The sequence below is a fragment of the Sceloporus undulatus genome, chromosome 6 (genome assembly GCF_019175285.1).
Source record: "Sceloporus undulatus isolate JIND9_A2432 ecotype Alabama chromosome 6, SceUnd_v1.1, whole genome shotgun sequence".
NCBI lineage: Eukaryota > Metazoa > Chordata > Lepidosauria > Squamata > Phrynosomatidae > Sceloporus > Sceloporus undulatus.
The window spans coordinates 71,060,678-71,085,037 of NC_056527.1; the positions used below are offsets into that span (position 1 = coordinate 71,060,678).

At 44.4% G+C, this 24,360-nt stretch overlaps 1 protein-coding gene across 1 annotated transcript; it reads right to left on the reverse strand.

Annotated features, from left to right (window-relative positions):
* Positions 1 to 12: 12 nt before the first annotated feature.
* On the reverse strand, positions 13 to 21,750 carry MSANTD3 (Myb/SANT DNA binding domain containing 3). Its single transcript, XM_042476847.1, has 3 exons — positions 21,188 to 21,750; positions 8,626 to 9,075; positions 13 to 4,606 (listed from the first exon to the last, which is right to left on the reverse strand). Exons 2-3 carry the CDS (start codon positions 9,041 to 9,043, stop codon positions 4,197 to 4,199), a joined length of 828 nt encoding a protein of 275 aa, XP_042332781.1. The 5' UTR covers positions 9,044 to 9,075; positions 21,188 to 21,750; the 3' UTR covers positions 13 to 4,196.
* Positions 21,751 to 24,360: the final 2,610 nt, after the last annotated feature.

A 24,360-nucleotide genomic window follows, 5' to 3' on the forward strand; every position in this document is an offset into this window, starting at 1 on the left:
ACAATTGTGCAAAGAGCCATCCTTAGAAGTTCAAGAGGACATATATTTTGCAAATATTCAGCAAGAAAAACTCTGTACACATTCATCATAACCAGTGGAAAGTGTGGGGGAGGGATGGGAATGGCACACTAATAATGTACAATTGCCATCTTATACATGAATTTGAAGAATGCTTTAATTAAATCCCAAACAAAACTCATTTTTACATTTTTAAAATATTCTGCCAAACTGCAATGATTAAACATGGGTTGATAAAAACTTGCAATATCCTCAACTTGCTGAATCCTACTATGGACAGAATATGGAGAGCAAGTCCTTCATATTCATAGATTCTTTATCCACAGATTCCATCCACAATTTGAAAGTATTAAAAATAAATAAAATGAATAAAATTCCAAAAAGCAAACCTTATTTTTGCCATTTTATATACTTACCTTCTAGCCAATTTCAAAAGATGAAACAAGCAACAAGGGTATCATCTAATTTGGATTTGATTCAATGGAGTGGGAATAGTGGGATCCTCAGGTAAGACTGACCAGATTCTCTTTTGACTTGTTATACAGGGGAAATAGTCAGACACACACACTGGACTTCAAGAAAGCTTATTTTAATAAGCTTAGGAAAATACATGGGGAAATCCAACGCAAAAATGCTCAAAGTAAAGGGAGTTTGTGATGTATGGGGTGTTTCTTAAAGGCAAGATACTGAAGGCACAGTTGTAAACAATTCCAAGGAAGAAGTGGGAGGTGTCTAAAATAACCAGGGTGAACGTTCCAAGAACTTTCAGATGAACTGAGATTTAAGAGACATGTATAAAAAATGGCAGAAGAGGGAAACCACCAAAGAGGAATATGAAGAGGCAATACTTGTAGGGGGGAAAGATAAAGGTCAGAATGAGTCCAGGCTCATAAGAGAGATTAAAAATAATAAAAAGGAGATTTGGGCTATGCTTGCTACTGCGCAGAGAAAATGGTGAAATGCTAGCAGGTGACTGAGAAAACACTGAACTATTCAGCGTTTTTGCTTCAGTCTTCTTCCTAAAGAAAAGCAGTGCTCTAAAACTAGAACAAATCATGCAGCAAGGGACTACAGCCCAGAATAGCAAAAGAGGTAGCAAAAGAATATCTAGCTCTTCTAAATTAATTCACATCTCCAGAGCCAGATGAGTTGCATCCAAGACTATGAAAGACACTCGGAGATCTAATCTCAGAGGCACTGTCAATAATTTGTGAAATTTTTTGAAGGATAGGAGGTCCTGGCAGACTGGAGTGCAAATGTTCTCACCGTGTTAAAAAAGAGCAAAAAAAAGGATCCTAGCAACTACTAATCAGTCAGTTTGTCATTAGCGGGAAAGATTCTAGAACAGATCATTAGTCAGTCTGTGTGCACTCAGAAAGGGATGATGTGTTTGTTAAGAGCCAGCATGGGGTTATTCTCAAAAAAAAAAAAAAAAAAAAAAAAAAAGCCATGCCAAATTAATTTTCTCTCTCTCTCTCTCTTTTTTGTGGTAAAGCTAGAGGCTTGATAACAGAATGAACCCAGAGTGTACTCACCAGAGCGTATTCTTCATCCTGAAGAGAAGTGATGACTGGGATACCTCAGGGTTCTGTCCTGGGCCTGATGTTGTTTAACATCTTTATAAATGAATTAGGTTACAGAATAGAAGGGCATGCTTATCACGTTTGCAGATGACTCCAAACCAGGGGGTCCCAAGAGATTGGAACAGAATTCAAAATGACCTTGATCAATTTGAGAACTGGGTCAAAACTAAGAAAACAAATTTAACAGGGATAAATATAAGGTGCTACATGTAGACAAGAAAAAAATGCACAAATATAGGATGGGTGACATTCGGCTTGAAAGCAGTACATGTCAAAAATCTATGATTTGGTGGACCATAACCTAAACATGAGTTAACAATGTGATGCAACAGCCAAAAAAGCAATACAATTCTGGGCTGCATCAGCAGGAATAAAATGAAAGAAAAGTTCCAATCTATTATGCTTTGGTCAGAATACCTCACCTGCAATAGAATACAGTTCTGGGTACAATAGTTGAAACAGGACATTGACAAGCTGGAACGTGCCCACAGAAGAGTGACCAATATAATCTACATATTGGTCAACAAAACAAGCCTTATGAAGAATGACTTAGGGAGCTGGTTATGTTTAATTTGGAGAAGAGAAGATTGAGAGGGAACATGATAGTTATCATGAAATATTTGAAGGGATGTTATGTATGAGAAGATGGAGCAAACTTGTTTTGTGCTGCTTCAGAGACTAGAACCAATGAATTCAAATTACAAGAAAAGAGATTCCACCTAAATATTAAAAAGAAGGGTTTTTTTTTACCGTAAGAACTATTTGGTAGTGGAATAAGTTGCACTGAAGGGTGGTGGACTCTTTATCTTTGGGTGTCTTTAAACAGAGGTTGAATGAGCACCTTTCAGGAATCCTTACACTGTGTATTCCTGCACAGCAGGGAATTGGACTAGATGGTCCCTGTGGTCCATTCCAGCTTTAAGATTCTCTGATTCTATGAAATCATGAACATTCACAGTTAGTGCTTCATAAGAAATGGGAAAATTCTTGCTTGTCTTTTATCCCAAATATGGAAGCATGGGGGTCTTTCTCTCTTCTCCTTGCCACCCAGCTGTAAACAAAGATGATACCTCTTCAAAGGCTGTTTCTTACATTTGGTAATTTTAACATTTGTTTCTCAATTTGTATACAAGTGGACCCACAGCTAATCCCAGCTCTCTGCTATGCATACTTGCACTTGCCTTATACATTCATTATATTTTTACACGCAGGAGTACTTCAAGCCATTATATTTTTACATCTAAGAGTAACACAGTAAACTGTACTTTATAATTTTCTACATTTCGGTTTGGGCTTAATCCTATAATCCCTTGCTCATTTTAAAGCTGTGGCTGCTAGGGACAGGGACTCAGAGATACTTGCACCATGAAGGCTATCCAGGAAATAAAAGGACCAGACTTGCACCAGATTGTATGGTGGTTTTGTACTAACATGATGTGAAGCCAAACAAACTGAACTGAACCACCTGGTGGATCCCCTGCATAATATCACAGTAAGGCTGTGATCTTATGTGAATTTACATTGGACTAAACATACATATGATCAAACTGTAAGATGTACATTACAATAGTTATCTTGATGGAGAGTCTTCCACTGCAGAAAAGATGCCAGAAAAATTAAATTTTATCTCAGACCTGTAGCTACTAAGTTAGCCAGCCTTCTATTGTGAACTGAATGCATGGATCCAAATGATTAGCCAGGAGAGAAGTGTGTGCAAGTGTGCACATGTATGGGTGGTAGGAAGGACACTCTTCTTGTAACCAGAAACTGTAAAAAGCAGCGAGCCTGTTGTTTAAAAGCTTTGAATTCCCTTTCCTCATGTGACAATTGTGAGGCTGAAGTGCCTCACATATCTCAGAACTGGGGCTCAGAATTGTATGGCCTTCCAGGTATTGACAAGTTCTAACACCCAATAGCCATGGCCAGACTAGCCACTGACAAGGACTGTTGGGATTTGCAATCTAACAACTAAAAGGGCACACAGTTCCTACCCCTGTACTAAATACTCCAGAAGGCAAGCAGGTACATCCTCCGGATCACTGACAAATGGCTAGAGCCTCATCTCAACACAACATTATAGAGAGAAATCATATTTCACCCCTTGAACAAGAGGTGTCTTTCTGCACTTGTAAACAGACTGAAATAGAGGATGTAGGAATTCCAACTGCTAATCTGATAAAAGAACTTTCAAGAACAAAGGTGGACACTGGAGGACAGCCCAAATGACTTTGATAGAAGCTACTGTGTGAATCAAAGTATCCCACCAGGAGTAGTAATACCATTTGCCCTCCAAAGAACCTGGCCTATTGTTAGTTCCAACTACAGTAGACCTACTGAATCAGTTAGATTCAGTTAACTCACCATTTAAGAACGGATTCATTTGATCTACTCTAATTGCAACTACCCAAGAGGAGATTTTATTTGACATTAGACATCACATTATTTACTTACGTATTCTTCAAAGTTTGTTCACAGCCAACTGAGCAGCTATTCTCACACACTAAAAATATTAATCTAGTTTAATTGACCGCACCCCAACTGCCTTTTCATAAGCCAGTGACTTCAGCCCCATGTACTGCTGGCTGCAGAATTCTCTTAAGGTGAATTTGGGAATGGTCTATTAAAAGATGAGACAGGCCACTCTTTTGCAACAGTTTGAAGTTTCCTCTCCCAGTACATTTTTTTTTTGTTGAGCACCTCCATCTTGATTCTGTGTTCCTCTTCAGCCATCTCACACTCCCTTTCTATTTGCTGAATCTTTGCCACATGCACTTCATTCATCTGGATCAGCTGCAATTGCAAGATAGACATTTGCTGGTGGTGCTCTTCTTCATGCATCTTTTTCAGATCACTTTCTTGGACACCTTTACTCCTGAAGTTTTTATTTCCAGTTATTCTCACAGCTGAACAGGAGGGTTCTGGTTGTGAGGTACCTTCACATACCTGGAAATGTACAAGTTCTTTCTCTTCATCACAGAGTTCTCTGTTTATAACAGTGAAAGGTTCTGCAAAAATAATAAAACCAGTTAGCAATCAATGAAGCATTTTTAAATTCAGATGTGTGGAATAATATCTGGAATACCTGAATTCCCATGTTCCTCAGCTCTGATGCTTACAGCATGGCCTTGGACAAGTCACTGTTTATTAGCTTACTGAATGATGTTTTGATGCAAAAGGATATTGTAGCACCTTTAAGACTAACTGAGGGAAAGAAATTTGTAGCATAAGATTTCACAAAGTTTACTTCATCAGTTGCATGGAGTAAATTGCTTTCAGACAGATAATTATGCCCACGCAAGAGCAGGTGGGTGAACAATAACAAATCTTAGGGTTAGGGTAATGAAGTGACAAGTTGTTTTAACAATGGTCATTGGAGGACAAAATCTTTCCTCTAACTTTGTCCCCAACAAACCATTGTTAAAACTGAACTTGCCAGTTCATCACCATACCCACAAGATTTGCCTTGCTGATACTATTTACATACCTGCTCATTTATGGGCATAAATGTCTGTCTGCAAGCACTTTGCTGCATGCACCTGGTGAAGCAGACTCAGGTCCAAAACTCACTGCAAAAAAATCCAGTTTGAGACTACTTTAACTGCCCTGGCTCAGTGCTAGGGAATCCCGAGTACTGTGGTATATTGTGGCACCAGCGCTCTCTGACAGAGAAAGTTAAATGTCTCTCAAAATTAGTTCCCAGAATTCCCTAGCATTGAGCCAGGACCATTAAAGCAGTCTCAAACTGGATTATTTCTGCAGAGTACAGTATTTTGCAACTCAGTCTACAAAAGCTGATGCTACAAACTTCTTTCTTTCAGTCAGTCTCAAATGTGCTACAATATATTTTGTATACAAATCCAGATTAACACAGCTATGTCTCTGATGTTTTGCTATGAAGACAAAGTGGGGTAGTCTGTGCAATTCCTTGATATCATTCCAGGAAGACAGTGAGGTCAAAGGAATCAATCAATGTCAGTGAACTACTACTATGATGAAACTTGTCAGCTCTCACTGAAACAGATTCAAGATACCACAATGAAGCACTATTGGCTACCCTATGGTATCATGAAACCACAAGCATTATCACAGGATGGATACATTTCTGTTTTGTTTTGTTATGTTTTCCACAGCTGGAGGCAGCCTCAAAGAGTTTGCTGCTTGACAGTCTTACTTTCACAACTGACACACAGGTTTGGTAAATTTGAATGTTTTTTTCCAAAAACCACCCAAACCTGTTAGGCCAGATTTCAGTTACAGCTACTTTGTAGGTAGGGGAAAATCTAGCAGCACCTTTGAGACTTTTGTGGATATCAATCCACTTCTTCAAATACCCTGATAGAATGATATTTCTATCATGTTGTTAAAGAATAGTTAGACAGTTGTGATGCAGTTTATGATGAATAGTCCTGGCTGGGGCTATAGATAACAACTAGTGGTATTCTATTTATTAGTTGTCACGAATGAGGTACAACTAGTTCTGGAAAATAATGCCACCCTCTCAAAGGTGGCCAGCATTTACTGGCTTACCAGCAGCCTCCCCATCTTAAACAAATACTCAACTACAACAGTGTACAGAATGTGGGTACAAACCCAGATACCAATTTTGTCCCAAATCTACTATGGTTGCAACATTACAGATGATAACAATGTTACCCACAACTTCAGAGGTACATTTATTTGCTCATCCTCAAATGTGACATCTACCATCCTATATCAGCAATGCCCCCGTATATTTTGCATTAGACAAACAGGCCAGTCTCTGCACAAAAGGATAAATAAATCTAACATTGGATATTGCAATGCGCCAAAACCAGTTGCAGAGCTTTTCATCTCTACTACACATATAATACTGACCAAGTGGTGGTTCTTGAAAGATTTGTTTTTTCCCCAAGACCGGAATGAGAAACTGCTGAACTGGGATATATTCACAAATTCCAATCTGCTAGCTGAGGTATCTACAGAGATAATGGTTTCATGGCACTACATAATACCACTTCTCACAATTGCATATATAACAAAAGGAATATCCTCAGAGAAGGGTTTGAAATCTAGGAAACTGACTTCTGGTAAGCAGATGTATTTGCTTACATACAACAACAATAAAAGATCACGTTCCAATTGGCCTGTCCCAATTTGAATCTTTATGAATCTTATTAAACTCTATCCCTCTTTTACAACTATGTAACTATGCTTAAAACATGTTTCTTTGTAAGCCTGAAAGCAAGGAACTCTCAAATTAATGAATGTAACTTGCTTGTGTGAAGCACTATGTGCAAGATAACACTAAATAAATAAATAAATAAATAAATAAATTTTGATAATGATGATAAAGAGCACCTGAAGAAGTGGATGAATATCTGCAAAAGCCCATGCTAAATTAAAGGTGCTGCTAGATTCACACACACCCCCACCGCCCCAATCCCATTTTGCTTTTTCGTTTGGCCAGAAGCAATGATGGGAAAAAAGCAGCATGTGTATGCATGTGTCAGGAACAAAGCTGTCTGTCTGTCTCCTTCAGACTTTTCTCTCAAGAGTTCTCTAAGAATCCACAGACATTGGTTGGGAGATACAAAGTCAAACTCTGGAAGCATTCGAGTACCTCAGAACAGCAGACATATATAGGGGTAGCTGTGTTGGCATGTAACAAAGTACAATAACATCCAAAGTGCACAAAACAGTGATATTAGTAAACCAGAATGCACAAAATGTATGTTGCAAGCTTTCGAAGCTCCATTGGCTTTATCAGGCAAAGACGTTAAAAATCATATGGGGGGGGGGGGGGGAGAACGACAACATTAGTCACACATCTGCATTTTGAAGATGTTACTGTTCTCAGTTCAAGTGGTGTTAGAGGGACATTCATGCATGTTGTTCCCTCCTCCTTCTAGCCATGTAGTTACTCCAGGAAAAAAACTAAGTTTTTAATTTTTATATTTTTAAAGAACTAGGTAATTTATATCTCAAGAGAAGCATCTCTTTTTGTCTTGCCAACTTAATTTTTTTCCTGGAGTACCCACATGGCCAGAAGGAGGAGGGACCAACATGTATGAATTTCCCTCCAACAACACCTGAACTGAGAACAGTCACATCTTCAAAATGCAGGCTTGAGACTAACATTATCATTTTTCCCTCCTGTATGATTTTAACATCTTTGCCTGATGAAGAAGTCAGTGGAGCTTTGAAAGCTTGCAACATACATTTTGTGCATTTAGGTTGTTCAATAAAGGTATCACTGTGGTGTTTGGATGTTATTGTTCAAAACAGATGATTGGATACAATCTTCCACATGCCTTAGCTATAAGCTGAGAAGAGACCTAAAGGCTGTTTGTTTTGCAATATATTCTAGATGCAATCTCCAAGCACTACAGAAGCATGTGATTATGGGAACAATCCACTGTTCCCTCCTGCAAGCATGGATCTGAAACTGAAGTTTATCTAACTGCCCAGAACATGGGGTACTGTGGGCATTTTAAGCTTTGAAACACTGCTCATTGGACTGCAAGACTACAAGATGTAGGTAGGATAGAAATGCCCTCCAGTCCCAGACTGGTCTTACAGAATTACAAATCAGATCCTAGTATTAAAATAATCCTTTTTTACTCAAGGCAAGACAGAAGACTCTGGAAAGCCACAAACCTCTAACAACGAGTCAAACAAGCTCGCATGGCATTTGGAACATAAAAGTTTTTTAAAAGTGGCAAATAAAATATGAAGAGGTTGAGTAATAGATACAATTTTCACAGTCAGGTTACTTATTGGAATGAAATGTAGTCGCTATGCCTAGGACACAATTTAAACTCTCCATCGTTATTTTCCTTCCTCTCTTAAATTTCCCTTTATTTAAAAGAAGTGCTGCTATAACAACAGTTTTCAGGCATAAAGTACAGGAGAGGCCTGCACTCATTTGCTTAACACTGGATACCTGTTGTAGTTAGGGAATGAACAAATGACCTATTTTCTATTTGCTTTTGGAATATAAAGTTATGTGAACAGTTTAGCATTGGTCCCTAAATTCCAACTGTACCTTGGCTGGAAGCTTCAGGATGATATTCAGAATCTTCTTCTGGTGGATTGTGTAAAAAGTATACTTGCTCAGGTACCATGCTGGTGATCTTCTCTTTTCCTAAGATGTGATTACTTATAAGTGGACTAATACATCTTTTTACCTTGTCTCGTCTTTCATGTGCCATTATTTTCTTTGTCCGTGCCTTGATGTTCTCCCAGCATTTCTTCAATTGCTTGAAGTCTCGGAGAGAAACACTTGGTTGAGAATTATATTCATGAGCAAGTGCCTGCCAGGTCCGTTGTTTCAGTGCAATAGTTCTTGCATCACTTTTTTTACATTCGAGTACATATTTGTATTTCTCAACTAGTGCAAGCAGTACACTCTTCTCAACTTCAGAGAAGTATTTGGCAGGCTTTATTACTTCACTGTTTTGCATTTTCTATCAATTCTCCAGATTGTCAAAATAACCTATGAAAATCAAGAGAAGTGGTTTACTTTTGTCATCATGAATGATTTTACAGCATTTAACATTTTGATCACAAAACATTTTTTTCATAGGATCATCATACCATAAGATACACAATCATGAACAAACAATGGGAACTGGTATTTCACACAATTCACACTATCATAAGATGCTGACATGGCTATTAGCCATCTATCCACCCCCATTAGCCACTCTGGCAGTTAACTAAAGCACCTATGTTAAGAAGCAGCATTCCTCCAAATATAATATGCCAGGGACAAATGCCCTAGTTGTAAGCTTCCAAAGGATGTACTGTAAGGGTGGTTGGTTCTAGGTAATAAATCCAGGAGGCCTTACACAGTACATACTATTATTCTACTTCTTCTTGGCTTTACTTCGCGAACGGAGATTCAGGAAGGATTCATCCATGCTTTCTACAAGCGCACTGATGTATCCTTCAAGCCTGTGCAATGGATTTTTCTGGTGGAGTGCAGCATGCACAGAACTGGCTTCACCTTTTAAACCAGAGGTTCGACTGCTGAGGCCTTGACAAGCATGGACAGTGGCAGCGAGGCCCTCGGGTCGTAGGTTTGATTAGAGTTTCCTTCTCTTAGATGGTTGACCTTACAGGGTTAAACGAGCACCATCTGCCCGGGTTTGGGATTAGAGTTTTACTTCTCCTAGGATGGTTGCCATAAAGCTACAGAGCCCATCCTGCCCTTTAGTGCTCTTGGTCAGACCCTTCGGTTGTGACCTGTCTGGCATGGGAGGCCCTACCAGTGGCTATTATACCACCGCCAGCATAGCTCACAACTTCATTAGGGTACGCAAGCCTCTCCCTCACACAGTCAGAGCATAGCTGGAGGGGAATAGGAGGTCGGAAGATGACAGTTAAGGGGGGAGGAGTCTCTTCCTTCAGGCTAGCCCTGATGGAGCTGGGTCTGCCTGATCACTTCCTCTCAGGCTGGAAGATGACAGTTAAGGAGGGAGGAGTCTCTTCCTTCAGGCTAGCCCTGGTGGAGCTGGGTCTGCCTGATCACTCCCTCTCAGGCCGGAAGATGACAGTTAAGGAGGGAGGAGTCTCTCCCTTTAGGCTAGCCCTGATGGAGCTGAGTCTGCCTGATCACTCCCTCTCAGGCCAGAAGATATCAGTATGCCTATGGGATCCTGGGGTTGGCAGTTTGGGAAGGGGCATTTAGAATTCTCTGCCAGATTGCTCCTCTTGTGCCTCAAACACTAAGCTTCAGGATTCCATAGATTGTAGCCATGGCAGTTAAAGTGGAATCAGAATAAGTGTGTAGTGTGCCAGACTACGTGATTTTTGTGGAGTTTTGGTCCAATGACCTACCATAGCAATTTTTTGTTATGTACAACTCAAAAAATGTACATTTGCTGGACATGCATTAGCAATATCTTCTTACAAATGGCAGTGGGTGTTATGCTATTTCTCTTTTTAGTTGAAGAAAATGAAATAGAATTCAGTGATTTTTGGATATAGTTATTATACATCCTGATATTTCATCTTGGTGTAGATCAGGGGTAGGCAACCTTTTTGAGCTGGGGGCCGGGTTGCTGTCCCTCAGGCAACTGGGGGGCCGGAGCCAAATAAATAAATAAATAATTAATTAAAAAAATTTAAATAAATAAATAAACCGGGACAAATGTAGGACAAAATTTTCAAATGGTGGACACTTTTTTAAAAAAGTGGAGGACACGTGAAAAAATTTGCTGATTTTTTAAAAAATGTTAATATAAATGCATGTTTCTGAGGCTTCTATAGACAATTGCCCCTGCGCGTGAGAGGCCAAAGGCCCCGGCGGCAATCAGCGGCAGGACCGGGCTGGGGCCGGTCCCAAGGCCTCGCCGAGCCGCATTCAGCCCGCAGGCCGCAGGTTGCCTACCCCTGGCGTAGATGGTAAATTGTGTTCTATAGTCACAAATAAGGATCATACTCATCTCCTTGCATACTCAACTAAAGGGTGTTCTTCAGAGTGCTAATATTCCTATCAATTTCATTAGGGAATATAGAAAGTGGTATTAATTGAAGAAGTGAGAATGTACTTCTGCTGCTTCTTAGATACCTTTGCCATTCCGACTTTTCAAGCCAAATAGCCTAATAATCCCTAAATGGGTCTACTATGACTAGAAGATCAAAATTTCGAGTAAATCAAATTATTCCAGAAACTTATCTGGAAACTTTTTGTTTTGTTTTGTTTACTTATTGCACAGAACTATAAACTACATTTCATACACTTTCAGGAATTCACTTCTGAGACACTAAATAACAATCTTTCCTTTGGTTTAAATATATAAATTTACATACTTGCTTAAAATAATCAACATTACCAAACAAAGGATCAGAGATGTAATTATGCAGGAAAGCAGGGCACAGATTTAAAACTACTTGTCACCATTTCCTCTTCCATCTCAGCTTCTCATGTGTGAATACAGCAGCTGCCATTAGGAACAACAAGACTTCAGGTAAGCCTCAGTTGTCCCCAATGGCTGTGTCTGCATGCACATGGCACCACTGAGGATAGCGGTATGGTCACATGCAAGCCCCGCAATTGCAGACAATGCGGGCTTGACATTCACAGATGCTTAAATCTGCGGATGGCAAGTTCACGGATACTGAGGTCCCACTGTATTTGGACTGAAACCCCCCCCCCCCCCGGCAGTGGGAATCACTGCAATAAGCCAGAAAGTACCAAGGTTTTTAGTTCACAATAAGCCAGGGATCCTACACACACCTGGCTTTTGGGCCAGGAATATGCACCCTCTGTGTGCACAGGCATTCCATATGACATGGGTTCATGTTTGTACAGAGGATATTGAATGAGAACTATTAAATGCAACAAGACCAACAAATTAACTATAACCCCTATGTTCTCAATGCAGTATGGTAGCCCATCATTACATTTGTAAATGTCCTGGTTTTGCTACCTGTCTTATGATTTTAAAAACAGAGGACTTTAAAAGCAGCTAGCAGGTTATAACATGCCGGCTGTGTTTCTTAGGTTACATTATGGGTATCTGAAATACAACACAGCTATGCAGCCCCAAGAACAAAGCTACCAACGTCATACCCAACTTAAACCTACTTCCTCCACCATCTTGAGGGAGAGAAAGGCAGGGCAGCTCCAACAGGTCTTGCCTGAAAGAAGAAGGCCCTCCCTTCATCCACCATCTTGAGGGAGAGAAAGGCAAGGCAGCTCCAACAGGCCTTGCCTGAAAGAAGAAGGCCCTCCCTTCATCCACCATCTTGAGGGAGAGAAAGGCAAGGCAGCTCCAACAGGCCTTGCTGAAAGAAGGCGGCCCTCCCTTCAGTCACCTTCTTGAGGGAGAGAAAGGCAAGGCAGCTCCAACAGGCCTCCGAGGGAGAGCAGATCTGCTGGACTTTCCCCCTTCCCCACCACCATTCCCTTCTCCTTTTGTTTCTTGTCTTTTTAGATTGTAAGCCTGAGGGCAGGGAAATATCTAATTAACAAACTGTAAGCCACTCTGATAGCTTTGGCTGAAGAGCGGGGTAATAATAATAATAACAATAGGTTTTATTTATATACCGCCCAATCACTGGGAATCTGAGCGGTTTACAATAGAGGGGATAACAGACAGTTCCCTGCCCACAGGCTTACAATCTAAAAGACACGACACAGAGAAGGGAATGATGAGGGGGGGAGGGAATCAGGTCCAGCATTTTCTCTCCCTCTGAGGCCTGGACCAAGGCAGATGACCGGAGGAGGGCTCTCTTCTTCTTCAGGCTAGTCCCTGATGGAACTGGGCCAGCCTTCTCTCTCCCTCAGAGGCCGAACGATGACAGTTAGGGAGGGAGGAGCCTCTTTCTTCAGGCCAACCCTGATGGTACTGGGTCAGCCTTCTCTCTCCCTCCAGAGGCCGAAAGATGACAGTTAGGGAGGGAGGAGCCTCTTTCTTCAGGCACAGCCCCTGAGGGTACTGGGTCAGCCTCTCTCTCTCCGCAGGAGGCCGAAAGATGACAGTTAGGGAGGGAGGAGCCTCTTCTTCGGTCAGGCCAACCCCTGATGGTACTGGGCCAGCCTTTCTCGCTACCCTACAGAGGCCGAACGATGGACAGTTAGGGAGGGAGAGCCTCTTCTTCTTCAGCCAGCCCCTGATGGTACTGGGCCAGCCTCTCTTCTACCTCAGAGGCCAAATGATGACAGTTAGGGAGGGAGGAGCCTCTTTCTTCAGGCCAGCCCCGGATGGTACTGGGCCACAGCTTCTCTCTTCCCTCAGAGGCCGAACGATGACAGTTAGGGAGGGGAGGAGCCCTGTCATCAGGCCGGCCTCTGATGTACTGGGCCAGCCTTCTCTCTCACCTCAGAGGCCGAACGATGACAGTTAGGGAGGGAGGAGCCCTTTTCTTCAGGCCAGCCCCTGATGGTAACTGGGCAGCCTTCTCTCTCCCCTCAGAGGCCCGAACAATGACAGTTAGGGAGGGAGGAGCCTCTTTTCTTCAGGCCAGCCCCTGATGTGGTACTGGGTCAGCCTTCTCTCTCCCTCAGAGCCGAAAGATGACAGTTTAGGGAGGGAGGAGCATCTGTCATAGGCCGGCCTCTGATGGTACTGGTCCAGCCTTCTCTCTCCCTCAGAGGCCGAACGATGACAGTTAGGGAGGGAGGAGCCTCTTTCTCTTCAGGCTAGCCCCTGATGGTGACTGGGCCAGCCTCTCTACTCTCCAGAGGCCGAATGATGACCAGTTAGGGAGGGAGGAGCCTCTCTTCTTCAGGCCACCCCTGATGGTACTGGGCCAGCCTCTCTCTCCCTCAGAGGGTATAAATAAATATTATTATTATTATTAAACAGTATATACAAAATCATAGAATCATATAGAATCATAGAATCATAGAGTGAAGAGACCACAAGGGCCATCCAGTCCAACCCTCTGCCATGCAGGAACTCTCAGTCAAAGCATCCCCGACAGATGGCCATTTAACCTCTGCTTCAATACCTCAAGGAAAGGAGACTCCACTGCACACTCCGAGAGGATGTGTTCCACTGTTGACAGCCCTTACTGTCGGGAAGTTTCTTCCTGATGTTGAGGTGGAATCTCTTTTCCTGTAGCTTGCATCCATTGCTCTCCGGGTCCCTAGACTGCCTTCCTATTGAGATGAAAATTTTAAAAATCCAGCTTCAAGCTAGAGATTTCATTCAGGTTGTTGTCTATAATATATATCCCTTCACAATTTAAAATGAACTGTTGCTATTTTAATGGAATTATTTATTTATTTATACCCTGACCTTCAGCCCTAAAGGCTCTCCAGCAGTGCACTTATAATTATATTATTTTTAATTAGAACGGTCCCTGCCCTCAGGCTAACAATCTGAAAACACGACACAACAGGAAGAAGGGAATGGTGGTGGGGAGGGGATCAGGATTCCAGAATTTCTTCTCTCCCCTGAGGCCTGGACCAAGGCAGATGGGACTGGAGGGAAGGCCTGCTTCTAATTTAGGCCAGGCCCGATGGAGCGGGGCCTGCATCTCTCCCTCCATGACTAGATGGCAACCAGAGGACGGAAGGGAGGCTATTTATTTACCGTAGGTCTCATCTTTTCTTTCTGTATCAAATGCATGGCACGTTGAGGTCACTGTCATTTACAGTGGTGTCCTGCACCGGGATGTCATCCAGTGTGGGGGGGGCCAAAAGGACTCACCCTAACTCCTTGCCCGGCACACCTTTACGCTGTGGTAAAGTCACACCAAGCAAAAAAGGGAGGGAGAGGACCCCAGGATACTCCCCTTCCTCCTGCCGCCAACTTTATACGCAAGTAAAGCCACACCGAGCGGGAGAGAAGGGGTGCCCTGGGTGCCTTTGTGGCATGTGGCAGAGAGGTGAGGGGGGGGGGGGAGACTCAGCTGGGTGTCACCCCCTCTCTTGAGGTGTCACCTGGTAACAGTCTGCACCCCCTCCACATACAAACACACCAGTGATGCTATCGGGTCATTTAAGACCTTCAGATTGTGTTGTGGAATGATCTTAAACTGGTGCTTCCAATTTGCACTTCAGCTATTTCGTTAAGTATCTAGTTTGATATATCCATTTAAATATGTTGATTTAGAGGTAGGAAACATAAACTAGAAAAACAGCAGTCCAAACGGGATGTCATTAAAGATCATAACTATGGTCAGACCCATCCTGTCCAGGGAATGCTGTGTGCAGCTAGCTGTTTGAACTACAGTTGGCCCCTTGGAATGGGTGTGGGGTATCTGTTCCAGACCCCCCCCCCCATGAGTTCCAAAACTCTCACATATTAAGCCCCATAGGCTAATGGCTGGGCATGCATCATTGGGTTAAGGTTTGCCTTCTGCGGATTTTCACAGACGGTTTCAAGCTGAGGCTGTGGGGGCAGATGCAAGTAAGAATACTATTTGGGGGAGAATGGGGCATTTAAACTGCTTGAAATTGCGCTGGTCTAGAATGTGGCTGTTAGAATGTTACAGAACGGCAGTTCGGCTAGAAAGTAAGTTTTTCTTAGCATTTTTTTGTGCTTTCTTTAGTAATTGTTCCGGTCTTTAAAAACATTACAATTAAAACTTATAAGATGACATTAATTTGCAGTAGGTGACGCCAAAATAGGAGTAGCTAATAGGATGAATCAAATTCAAAATGACTTAGTAGACTAGAAGCTGGACAAAACTACACAAGTGCATTGTCAACAGGGAGAATGTAATGTACTACGGTGATGGCAGAAAAAGTGAAAGGCACAGTATAGGATTGTGGGACATCTGGCTTAACAACAAGTACATGTGAAAGGGGTCTAGGAGTCCCAATGACAACGAGTTGAGCATCAGTCAACAGGTGGTGATGTGTAGCTAAAAAGCAAATGCCAGCTCTAGCCGCATCAAGAACGAAAATTTTACAATAATCGCAGGAAGAAAGTAGCACACACTCTATCTGCTTTGGTCAGGCCTCACCTGAATCAATGTCCAGTTATGTGCGACATCACAGTTCAAAAAGGATGTCACAAAGTTCAAAAGTATGTCCAGAGGAGGGAGACCAAAAGTGAAGGGTCCTAGAAACATGGCGCCTATGACGCGGGGTCGCAACCTCTGGCCTGGGGGCTGGGCGATCGGCCCGCGGGCGCCTTTCTGCCGCCCACGGTCCCTCCTGCGCAAATCACCGCGATTTCGGCCGCTCACGCGGCCGCCATTTTGTCTCGTCAAAATGGCAGCGCCCAATTAGGAGGGACCGGATGCGGCCTCCCTGGAACCCTGAAAAGAACAGGGCTCCGAACCACACCAGGCCTCGGGCGGGTATGCGGCCTCTGGAGCCCTTGAAACCGGGGCTCCCGGAGCCGCACGCGGGCCTTCTGAGCCCTGAAACGGGCTCCACGCAGCCGCACCGGCCGCCTCGGGAGGCATGATGCGGCCTCTGGAGCCCTGAAACGGGGCTCAGGCAGCCGCACGGGCCTCTGAGCCCTAAATCGGGGGCTTCAGGAGCCGCACCGGGCCTTCAAGTGGGCACCGCCCACTCCCTCCGGCTCTGCCCACTCTCCCTCCTGGCTCCTCGCCCTCCCTCCTCCCTCCTAAATGGAGTGGGGGGACAGGAGGAGGCAGGCAGAGAGAGAGGAGGGTGGAGGGAGAGGAAGAGAGAGGGAGGGAGGGGAGGAGAGAGAGAAAGGGTGGGCGGGAGAGGAAAGAGGAGGAAGGGAGGGGAGGAGAGAGAGAGAAAAGGGTGGGAGGGAGAGGAAAGAGAGGAGGGAGGGGAGGAGAGAGCAGAGAGAGAGAGGAGAGAAAGGGTGGAGGGAGAGGAGAGAGAGAGAAAAGGTGGGCAGAGAGACGAGGAGGAGCGAGAGAGAAAGGTGGTGGGAGGGAGAGAACACAGAGGAGGGAGGGGGGAGAGAGAGCGAGAAAAAAGGGTGGGAGGGAGGAGAGAGAGAGAAAGGCTGGGGCGGGAGAGGAAGCGAAGTGAGGAGTGAGGAGAGAGAGAGAGAGAGAAAGGATGAATGAATAGAGAGGAGAGAGCGAAGCGGGGGGGAGGAGCGAGGAGGAGAGCAGAAGAGAGAGTTGAGAGCGGAAGGCGAGAACAGAAAGAAAAGTGGTTTGAGACAGTGCATGCATTTTTTGCTGTTTTGTGGCCTTGCCTAGTCGCTCCATTCTCGCAAATATTGCTATTATTATTATTGTTGTTATCCTTTGGTATTCTCTTTGCAAAATAATCCCCCCACATGGACTTGCTTGCTCTTTTCGGGGTTTGAGACAGTGGCATGCATTTTTTTGCTGTTTGTGGCCTTGCTAGTCGCTCTCCATTCTTGCAAATATTGCTATATTATTATTGTTGTTATCTTTGGTATTTCTCTTTGCCAAATCCCCCAACATGGACTGCTTGCTCTTCTCTTTTCGGGGTTGAGAAGTGGCATGCATTTTTCCTGTGTTATGGCATTGCCGGCCCTAGTAGCTTCTTGCAAATATTATTATTATGATGCGGCTCCGCCGCCGATGGTGGAAACTCCGCCCTGGCATGTGGCTCCACCCCTGGATAGTGGAAGCTCCGCCCTGGCATGCGGCTCCGCCCCAGAGGGTGGAAGCTCCACCCCCATGTGCAGCTCCGCCCCCAGTTGTCTGAGGGACAGCAACCCGGCCCCCGGCTCAAAAAGGTTGCCTACCCCTGCCCTATGAGGAGAGACATAGGGAGCTAGATAGGTTTACCCTGGAGAAGAGAAGGTTAAGGGGTGATATGATAGCTGCAGAATTTTGAGCATTATTGTGCTTATGTGAGAAATTAGTGTAATGATCCTGTAATTACAGCAATCTTTTCTGTCTCCTATTTTGTGGATAAGAATGTATTTTGATCGCTTCCAATTGGTGGGCCACTGTTTTGTTTTCCATATTTGTTGGAACTTGATTCTGTCACTGTGGATTGTAGCAATTCTATTGGTGTATCATCTGTTGCAAGAGATGCAGTAATGTTGTACAGTATTTGAAATCCAACTGCACCTCTTCTGCGGACGACAAGCCAAGAGGGAGAGTGATCAAGTTGTCTTTTTCACGTGACCCAGTAACTTGTCCACATCAACAGTATTCACAAATTGAAACAGATTCAGTGGCTCGATATATATAGTAATGCATGTGAGTGTAATCCCACTCACAGAGTCTCTAGACACCTGATTATTGACTCCAATGATGGCAGTTAGCTCAGCTCTTATGTGAGAGATTTTATCTGCAAAATGATTATTAAAAGTGACACAACAAGCTACTGTAGGGTCTAAGGTTGGGTTCAGGAGAAAGGATGCCTTAGTTAGACCTCTCAGCTCCCTGAACAACTCAGCTGGATGTTAAGTCACAGACACAATATTTGCAGAAAAGAAAGCTTTCTTTGCTGTATGTATTGCCACTTTACAGGAAAAAAAAATGTTTGCTACATTGTGTCTTGTTGCACAGAAGTCAAGTTTTCTGCCATCTGGATTCTAGTCATTGTCCTTGCTGTTTCAGCTTCCTGAGGGGCCGGCCTCTGTATACCAAGAACCTTGTTTGAAAATGGATGAGAGAGGACTTTGGGGTTACAGTGTCAATAGCCCTGGTTAGTTTTTTGTTCCATTTATCAACCAGAACTTCAACAGGGTCATTGTTAATGCCACCTGTATATCCCTCCAAGGCCTCCTGGAATCTCAAGGGATCCATTAACCTTTGATGAGGGAGCTAATAGGTCCTCCACCTCTGCAAAGGTGGGTTGTAGTTGTGATGCTAGCCATGACTAGAAAATGATCTGTCCATGACAACTCAGCCATATTTATATGCTCCAAGCTGAAAACTGCATGAAGGGTGTGTGACCTGCTGAATGTGTAGGTCCTGAAAGCAATTGGGGTAGGCCCATATTTGTCCTGGATACCATGAGCTGTGTATAAGTGCACCTGACAAACTGGCCTCCAACTGTATGTTGAAGTCCCTCAGAAGCAAAAGTCTGGGGGACTTCAGTTTTTTACTGCACTTTAAGGCAAAAGCAACTGAAACTGGCATAATCTGAATCAATCCTGCTGTATTTTTTAACTTTGGAATCTCTCGTCTCAGTCCACATTCTTATTAAACATCATTACCATCATAACTCTATGCATATTTACTTGGAAGTATCCCTATATGTTCAGTGTGCTTTATTCCTAGGTAAATACACAGAGAGTCACTGCGGCCTAGTGGTTCTGGAGACCAGGGTTTGATTTCCAGATTGGCTTTGGAAACCCACTGGGTGACCTTGGATAAAAAACAAACAAACAAGCTTCATTTATATACCGCTTCATACCGCCTAAGCAGTGTCTAAGCGGTTTACAGCTGTAAGCTAATTTGCCCCCAACAATCTGGGTACTCATTTTAGTGACCTCAGAAGGATGCAAGCCTGAGTTGAGCTTGAGCCCTTTTGCTGGTATTGGACTTGCAACCTTATGGTTTTTGAGTGAGTGGCTGCAGTACAGGCATTTAACTACTGCGCCACCAGGGCTCTTACTCTCTCACTCTTACTCTTCACTCTCTCAGCCTCAGGGGAAGACAAGGGAAAACCTCATAGTTTTTTGTGGTTTTTTTTGGGCTGTGTGCCTGGGAAGGAGCGATTTGCATGTGTATTGTTCTGTGCTGATGGCAGGCCTCTTTTGCATTAGCCTCCCAGGCTGAGGCTTGCCATCAGCAAAGAACAACACACATGTGAATCACTCCTTCCCAGGCTCACACAGTACACCCACTTTTTCCAGGCAAAGCATTCTCTGAAGATGCCAGCCACAGATGCTGGTGAAACGTCAGGAAGAAAATCTTCTAGAACATGGCCACATAGTCTGAAAAACCCACAAAAAACTGTGGATGCTAGCCATGAAAGCCTTCGACTTCACAAGGGCAAACCTCATCTGAATCAATGGCCGGTTACACACCGGCACTTTAGTGCGTGATGAGCACGCACTAGGATTACAAAAGGGTGGTGCTTCCGCACTGCCCTAACCCTAGTGTGTGCTTGTCACGCACTAAACGGCGGTGGCCCTTCCATATGGCCGCCGCCATGAGGACGTCACGGCTGCACCACCTCTAGAAGGGGGAGGGGCGGCGCGGCCGTGACGTTCTCAATTCGCGGCGGGCGCCTAGGGCACCCTTTTCCGCGGACCAGGAAGGAGCTCTGTTTCGGAGCTCCTTCCTGGTCCGCGGCGCCACTTTGCTTCGCTGGGCGCAGCCTTCAGACGGCTGCGCCCAGCGAAGCAAGGGAGAAAGGGGCGAAGTGGCCCCTTTCCCCCTCCCTGCCGCTGCGGGGTGTCTTGGGGCTTCAAGCGTTTTGCTGCTTCCCCGCAGGCCCGTTTTGGGGCTTCAAGCGTTTTGCTGCTCCCCCGAGCCCGAAAAGCGGCGGATCGGGGCCTCAGCGGATGTCCGCCACTGAAGCCCCGATACTCTGGGGAAAGGGGCGGGTCCAGACCGCTCCAAATGGGCAGTCTGTAACCCGCCAATCTTGTCAAGTAAACCCCAAGATCACCATAAGTTGGAAATGATTTGAAGGCACACAACAACAACAAATACACATAAGGTTACAGCACAACCTTACTAAGTGCACAACCCTACTCCTGTCTGTTTGGTTCTACAGGAACGAATCCTAAATAAGTGTAGACTCATCCCTCCACACTTGCGGATTTGACTTTTGCAGATTTGATCATTCATGGATTTGATTAATATGTTATCTCTAGGAATATATAGGTCCTCCAATGCAACTCTATGGTCGACTTTAACCAAAAGTAGCACTGAATGACCTAGAGATTCCTAGAGGGAACACTCCGCTAGGCCTTTGTAGCTCTTCCAGTGCAACTCTATGGTCAATGTCAGGCAGATGTTGACCACAGAGTTGCACTGGAGGCCCTAGAGAGATTCCCAGAGAAGTGTTCTCTCAGGTGAAAACCTAGTGTGGGCTGTGTAAATTTACAGTGCTTTATAAATAAAGGTTAATAATAATAATAACAATCTCCAACTCCCAGAACTCCATATACTTGAGCCAAAAAGAGTTAAAGCGGTGCCAAACCGGGTTATTTCCCGTGTGGATGGAGCCAGAGGAGCCTAGACCTGTTTACACGCTTCTCTAACGTCTTCTGTAGAAACAAGCACAAGGAGACTGATATATATATATATATATATATTCTTACCTGGCTTCTGGGCATGAGGGCCCCGTCAGACGTCTTCCTTTTCGTCGATGCTGCCCTTTTCCTTCTAAGAAAGCGGCGCCGCTTCCAGCCGGACAATGGAGGGCCGGCTGCCCATCCCTTTCCAAAGGCGGCCACGCGGAGGCCCTAGACCCCGCAGCGACGACGGAGGGCGCTCACGTTCTTCCTCCGCCCTTCTTTCCTGCCCCTCCAGGCCCCAGGGAAAAGGGAGGCGGCGGCGGCGGCGCCACCATCCCTCTCGCTCCTGGGACGCCTTGGCTTCCGAACGGCGGCGGCGGCGGCAACAGCAACTCTTGCGCCCAACAAAGCACCACCATTACCTGCCTCTTCCTCCTCCTCCTCCTCCCCCTCTTCTCTCTCCTGCTAGGCGCCTGAGCCCGTTAACCTCCCACTTCCTGCTCTCCCCAAATTCCGAAGCAGGCCCTCGGGGGAGAGAGGAAGACCAGCCCAGAAGCCCCCCTCTCGGGATTTCACCGGAGGCTCACTGCGGACGCTGCCCTCTCTGGAGACGGACGGAAGAGCTTCACTGACCATCACCCTCCTCCCCCCCCCCCCCCCCCCCCCCCTTCTGTTGTTCGTAATCCAGGCCAGGTTTTCGGTAGAGCAGGGCCTCAACTTCCGGTCCGGACAGGAAGCTGCTTTCTGCGCACGCGCTCCGGCGGCGGAAGTTGACTTCGCCTATCGCCTTGGCATTCTTCCAAACCTGCTTTCTTGCCGTCGATGGTAGGCCTCCCAGTGTCAGGCGACGTCTGTCTTCACTCCAGTCTGCGAATGCAGAGCCCCCCCCCCGGCCTTTTACTAGAGATGACAACCATTCAGTGACACAGGCAAGAATTCAGGCGAGGACTCAGCTCTTCCTTATTCCCTTTCTCTCTCATCTAAGTCAGACTGAAGTCCACTTTAAAGCCAGCATTCATAGAATTATAGTGTTGGAGGAGGCCTCGGGGGCCATCAAGCCTCTGAGGAAGTAGACTGAGGTCTAGGAAAGCTCATGCTACAATTTCTCTCTTTCGGTGAGTCTCAAAGGTGCTACAACTCTCTACATTATCATTATCATCATCATCATTATTATCTCCAGCTGCATCTCAGGAAATATACTGAAGTCTAGGACAGCCAACCTCTCTCTTTCAGTGAGTCTCAAAGAGGCTACAAATCTCTCTATGTACTGATTCTATAGACTAACATGGCTATATCTTTGGATTCCATTTACAGAGCTGTTAATTTGTTGGCCCCTTCTGGGATATTTTCTCTCATGTAGAGTTCTTTCTTTTAAAAAAATTCAGGAACAGTTTTTCCAAGTTACGAAACAATTACATGAAAGATATTTTGGTGTAGGGAGAAGCCTGTCACTTACATTGCGTAAGACAAGTTGTATTGGGTTTTTTGCAGTATGGGCAAGGAAGCTAGGAGAAGTGATATGTGTGATTGTCTCATCACCAAGGCATTCCACATGAGCGGAGGTTCTTTCTCTATAGACGTTTTGAGATATATGTTGCACCTCTGAAACTTTCCTACATTTCAGCACTAAATACCAGTAGCCACCTTATCCACTAGAAACACTACTTTTCATGATTTTCCTGACATTCTGGGGTGACTAAGAACCAGCATGCACAGCTGTGTAAATAGTCTGATGGGTTAGTAGTTCCCATCATAAGTCACCACTCCCATCATCGTATATAGTGCTGAGTAAGCAAAATTGTGTTATAGCAATAGCAAGTACATTTCTATACAGCTTCCCAGTGCACTTAAGCACTCCCTAAGTGGTTTACAATGTGTATGCTAATAGCCCCCAACAAGCTGGGTACTCATTTTAGCAATCTCTGAAGGATGCCAGGCTGAGTCAACCCTGGAGTCCTGGCTGGTATTGAACTCACAACCTTGTGGTTTGTGAGTGAGTGGCTGCAGTACAGGCATTTAACCATTGCACTACCAGGGCCCTCTTAATGAGAAACTAATGGCCACAGTAGAACAAAATATTCTATGAAACGGCAGGGGAAAAAAGTGAAACAACTCAAGAAAGATTGAATATGTTCAGCAGCCAGAAAATGCTAAATGAAAGCCATGAGGTATGTGTGTGGAATGGAATGGAACAGTCTGCAAAAAAGATGTTCTTCATTGGCACACATAACAGAAGGACTCTACACTTCAGCAGTTTGTTACAGGTCCTCCTTGTAGAATTCTGTGAACAAAAATGGACTTGGATCTGAATTAGATGAAAGGGGAAAGGCATAAGGAAGAGCTGGATTACCTTCTATTCTTGGTGTTCTGAGTCCTTGCCTTAATTCTTGCTTGTGTAATTAAATGGTTGTCATCTGTATTAAAGGGGGGGGGAGGGAGTCTATGTTTTTAGACGTTGATGAAAATAAACATTGCCTGTCACCCTGCATGACACTGGGTGACTCACTACTGATGAGCATGTTTGGCCAAAATACCAAATTATGCACACAAAGCTACTGAGGTCAAGGTGCATACTACCTATAGCAAGCCAAGATATTTTGATACATAAAATAGGAAATCCAAGTACCTTATTCCCTACATGTTGGTAAAAACAAAATAAACAGTCTCCTGAGCTTTCATGACACTCAAAATATACTGCCTCTTTGAGCTCTTTTTCATAGTAGTCAAGGAGTCAAGTACAGTATCTAACATTTCCACACAATAGTAATATAGGTGGCTGGAAATTCCTGGCTTTGTTGCCTGATTCAATGGACGAAGGAATAGAGGGCCTGCTTATCAAATTTGCAGATGACACCAAACTAGGAGGAGCTAATACCTAGCTCCTTGAACAGGATCAAAATTCAAAATGTTCTTAATAGATTAGAAAGCTGGGCCAAAAGTAACAAAATGCATTTCAACAGGGAGAAGCATAAGGTTCTAAGGCAAAAAAGTTGAATGCACAGATATAGGATGGGGAATACCTGGCTTGACAACAATACATGTGAAAGGGATATGGGAGTCCTAGTAGCCCACAAGTTGAACATGAGCCAAACTCAACAGTGTGATGTGGTGGCTAAAAAGGCCAATGCAATTCTAGGCTCCATCAATAGAAGTATAATGTTTAGAATGAGGAAAGTACAGTAATACAGTAGTGTCATTTTATTCTGCTTTGGTCAGGCTTCACCTGTAATACTGTGTCCACTTCTGTGCACCACATT

Coding starts and splice junctions, on each gene's coding strand:
- MSANTD3 (XM_042476847.1), bottom strand. CDS start 9,043: ATGCAAAACAGTGAAGTAATAAAGCCTGCCAAATACTTCTCTGAAGTT. Junction 4,607..8,625: donor TCCTGAAGCTTCCAGCCAAG/GTACAGTTGGAA, acceptor TTATTTTTGCAG/AACCTTTCACTGTTATAAAC.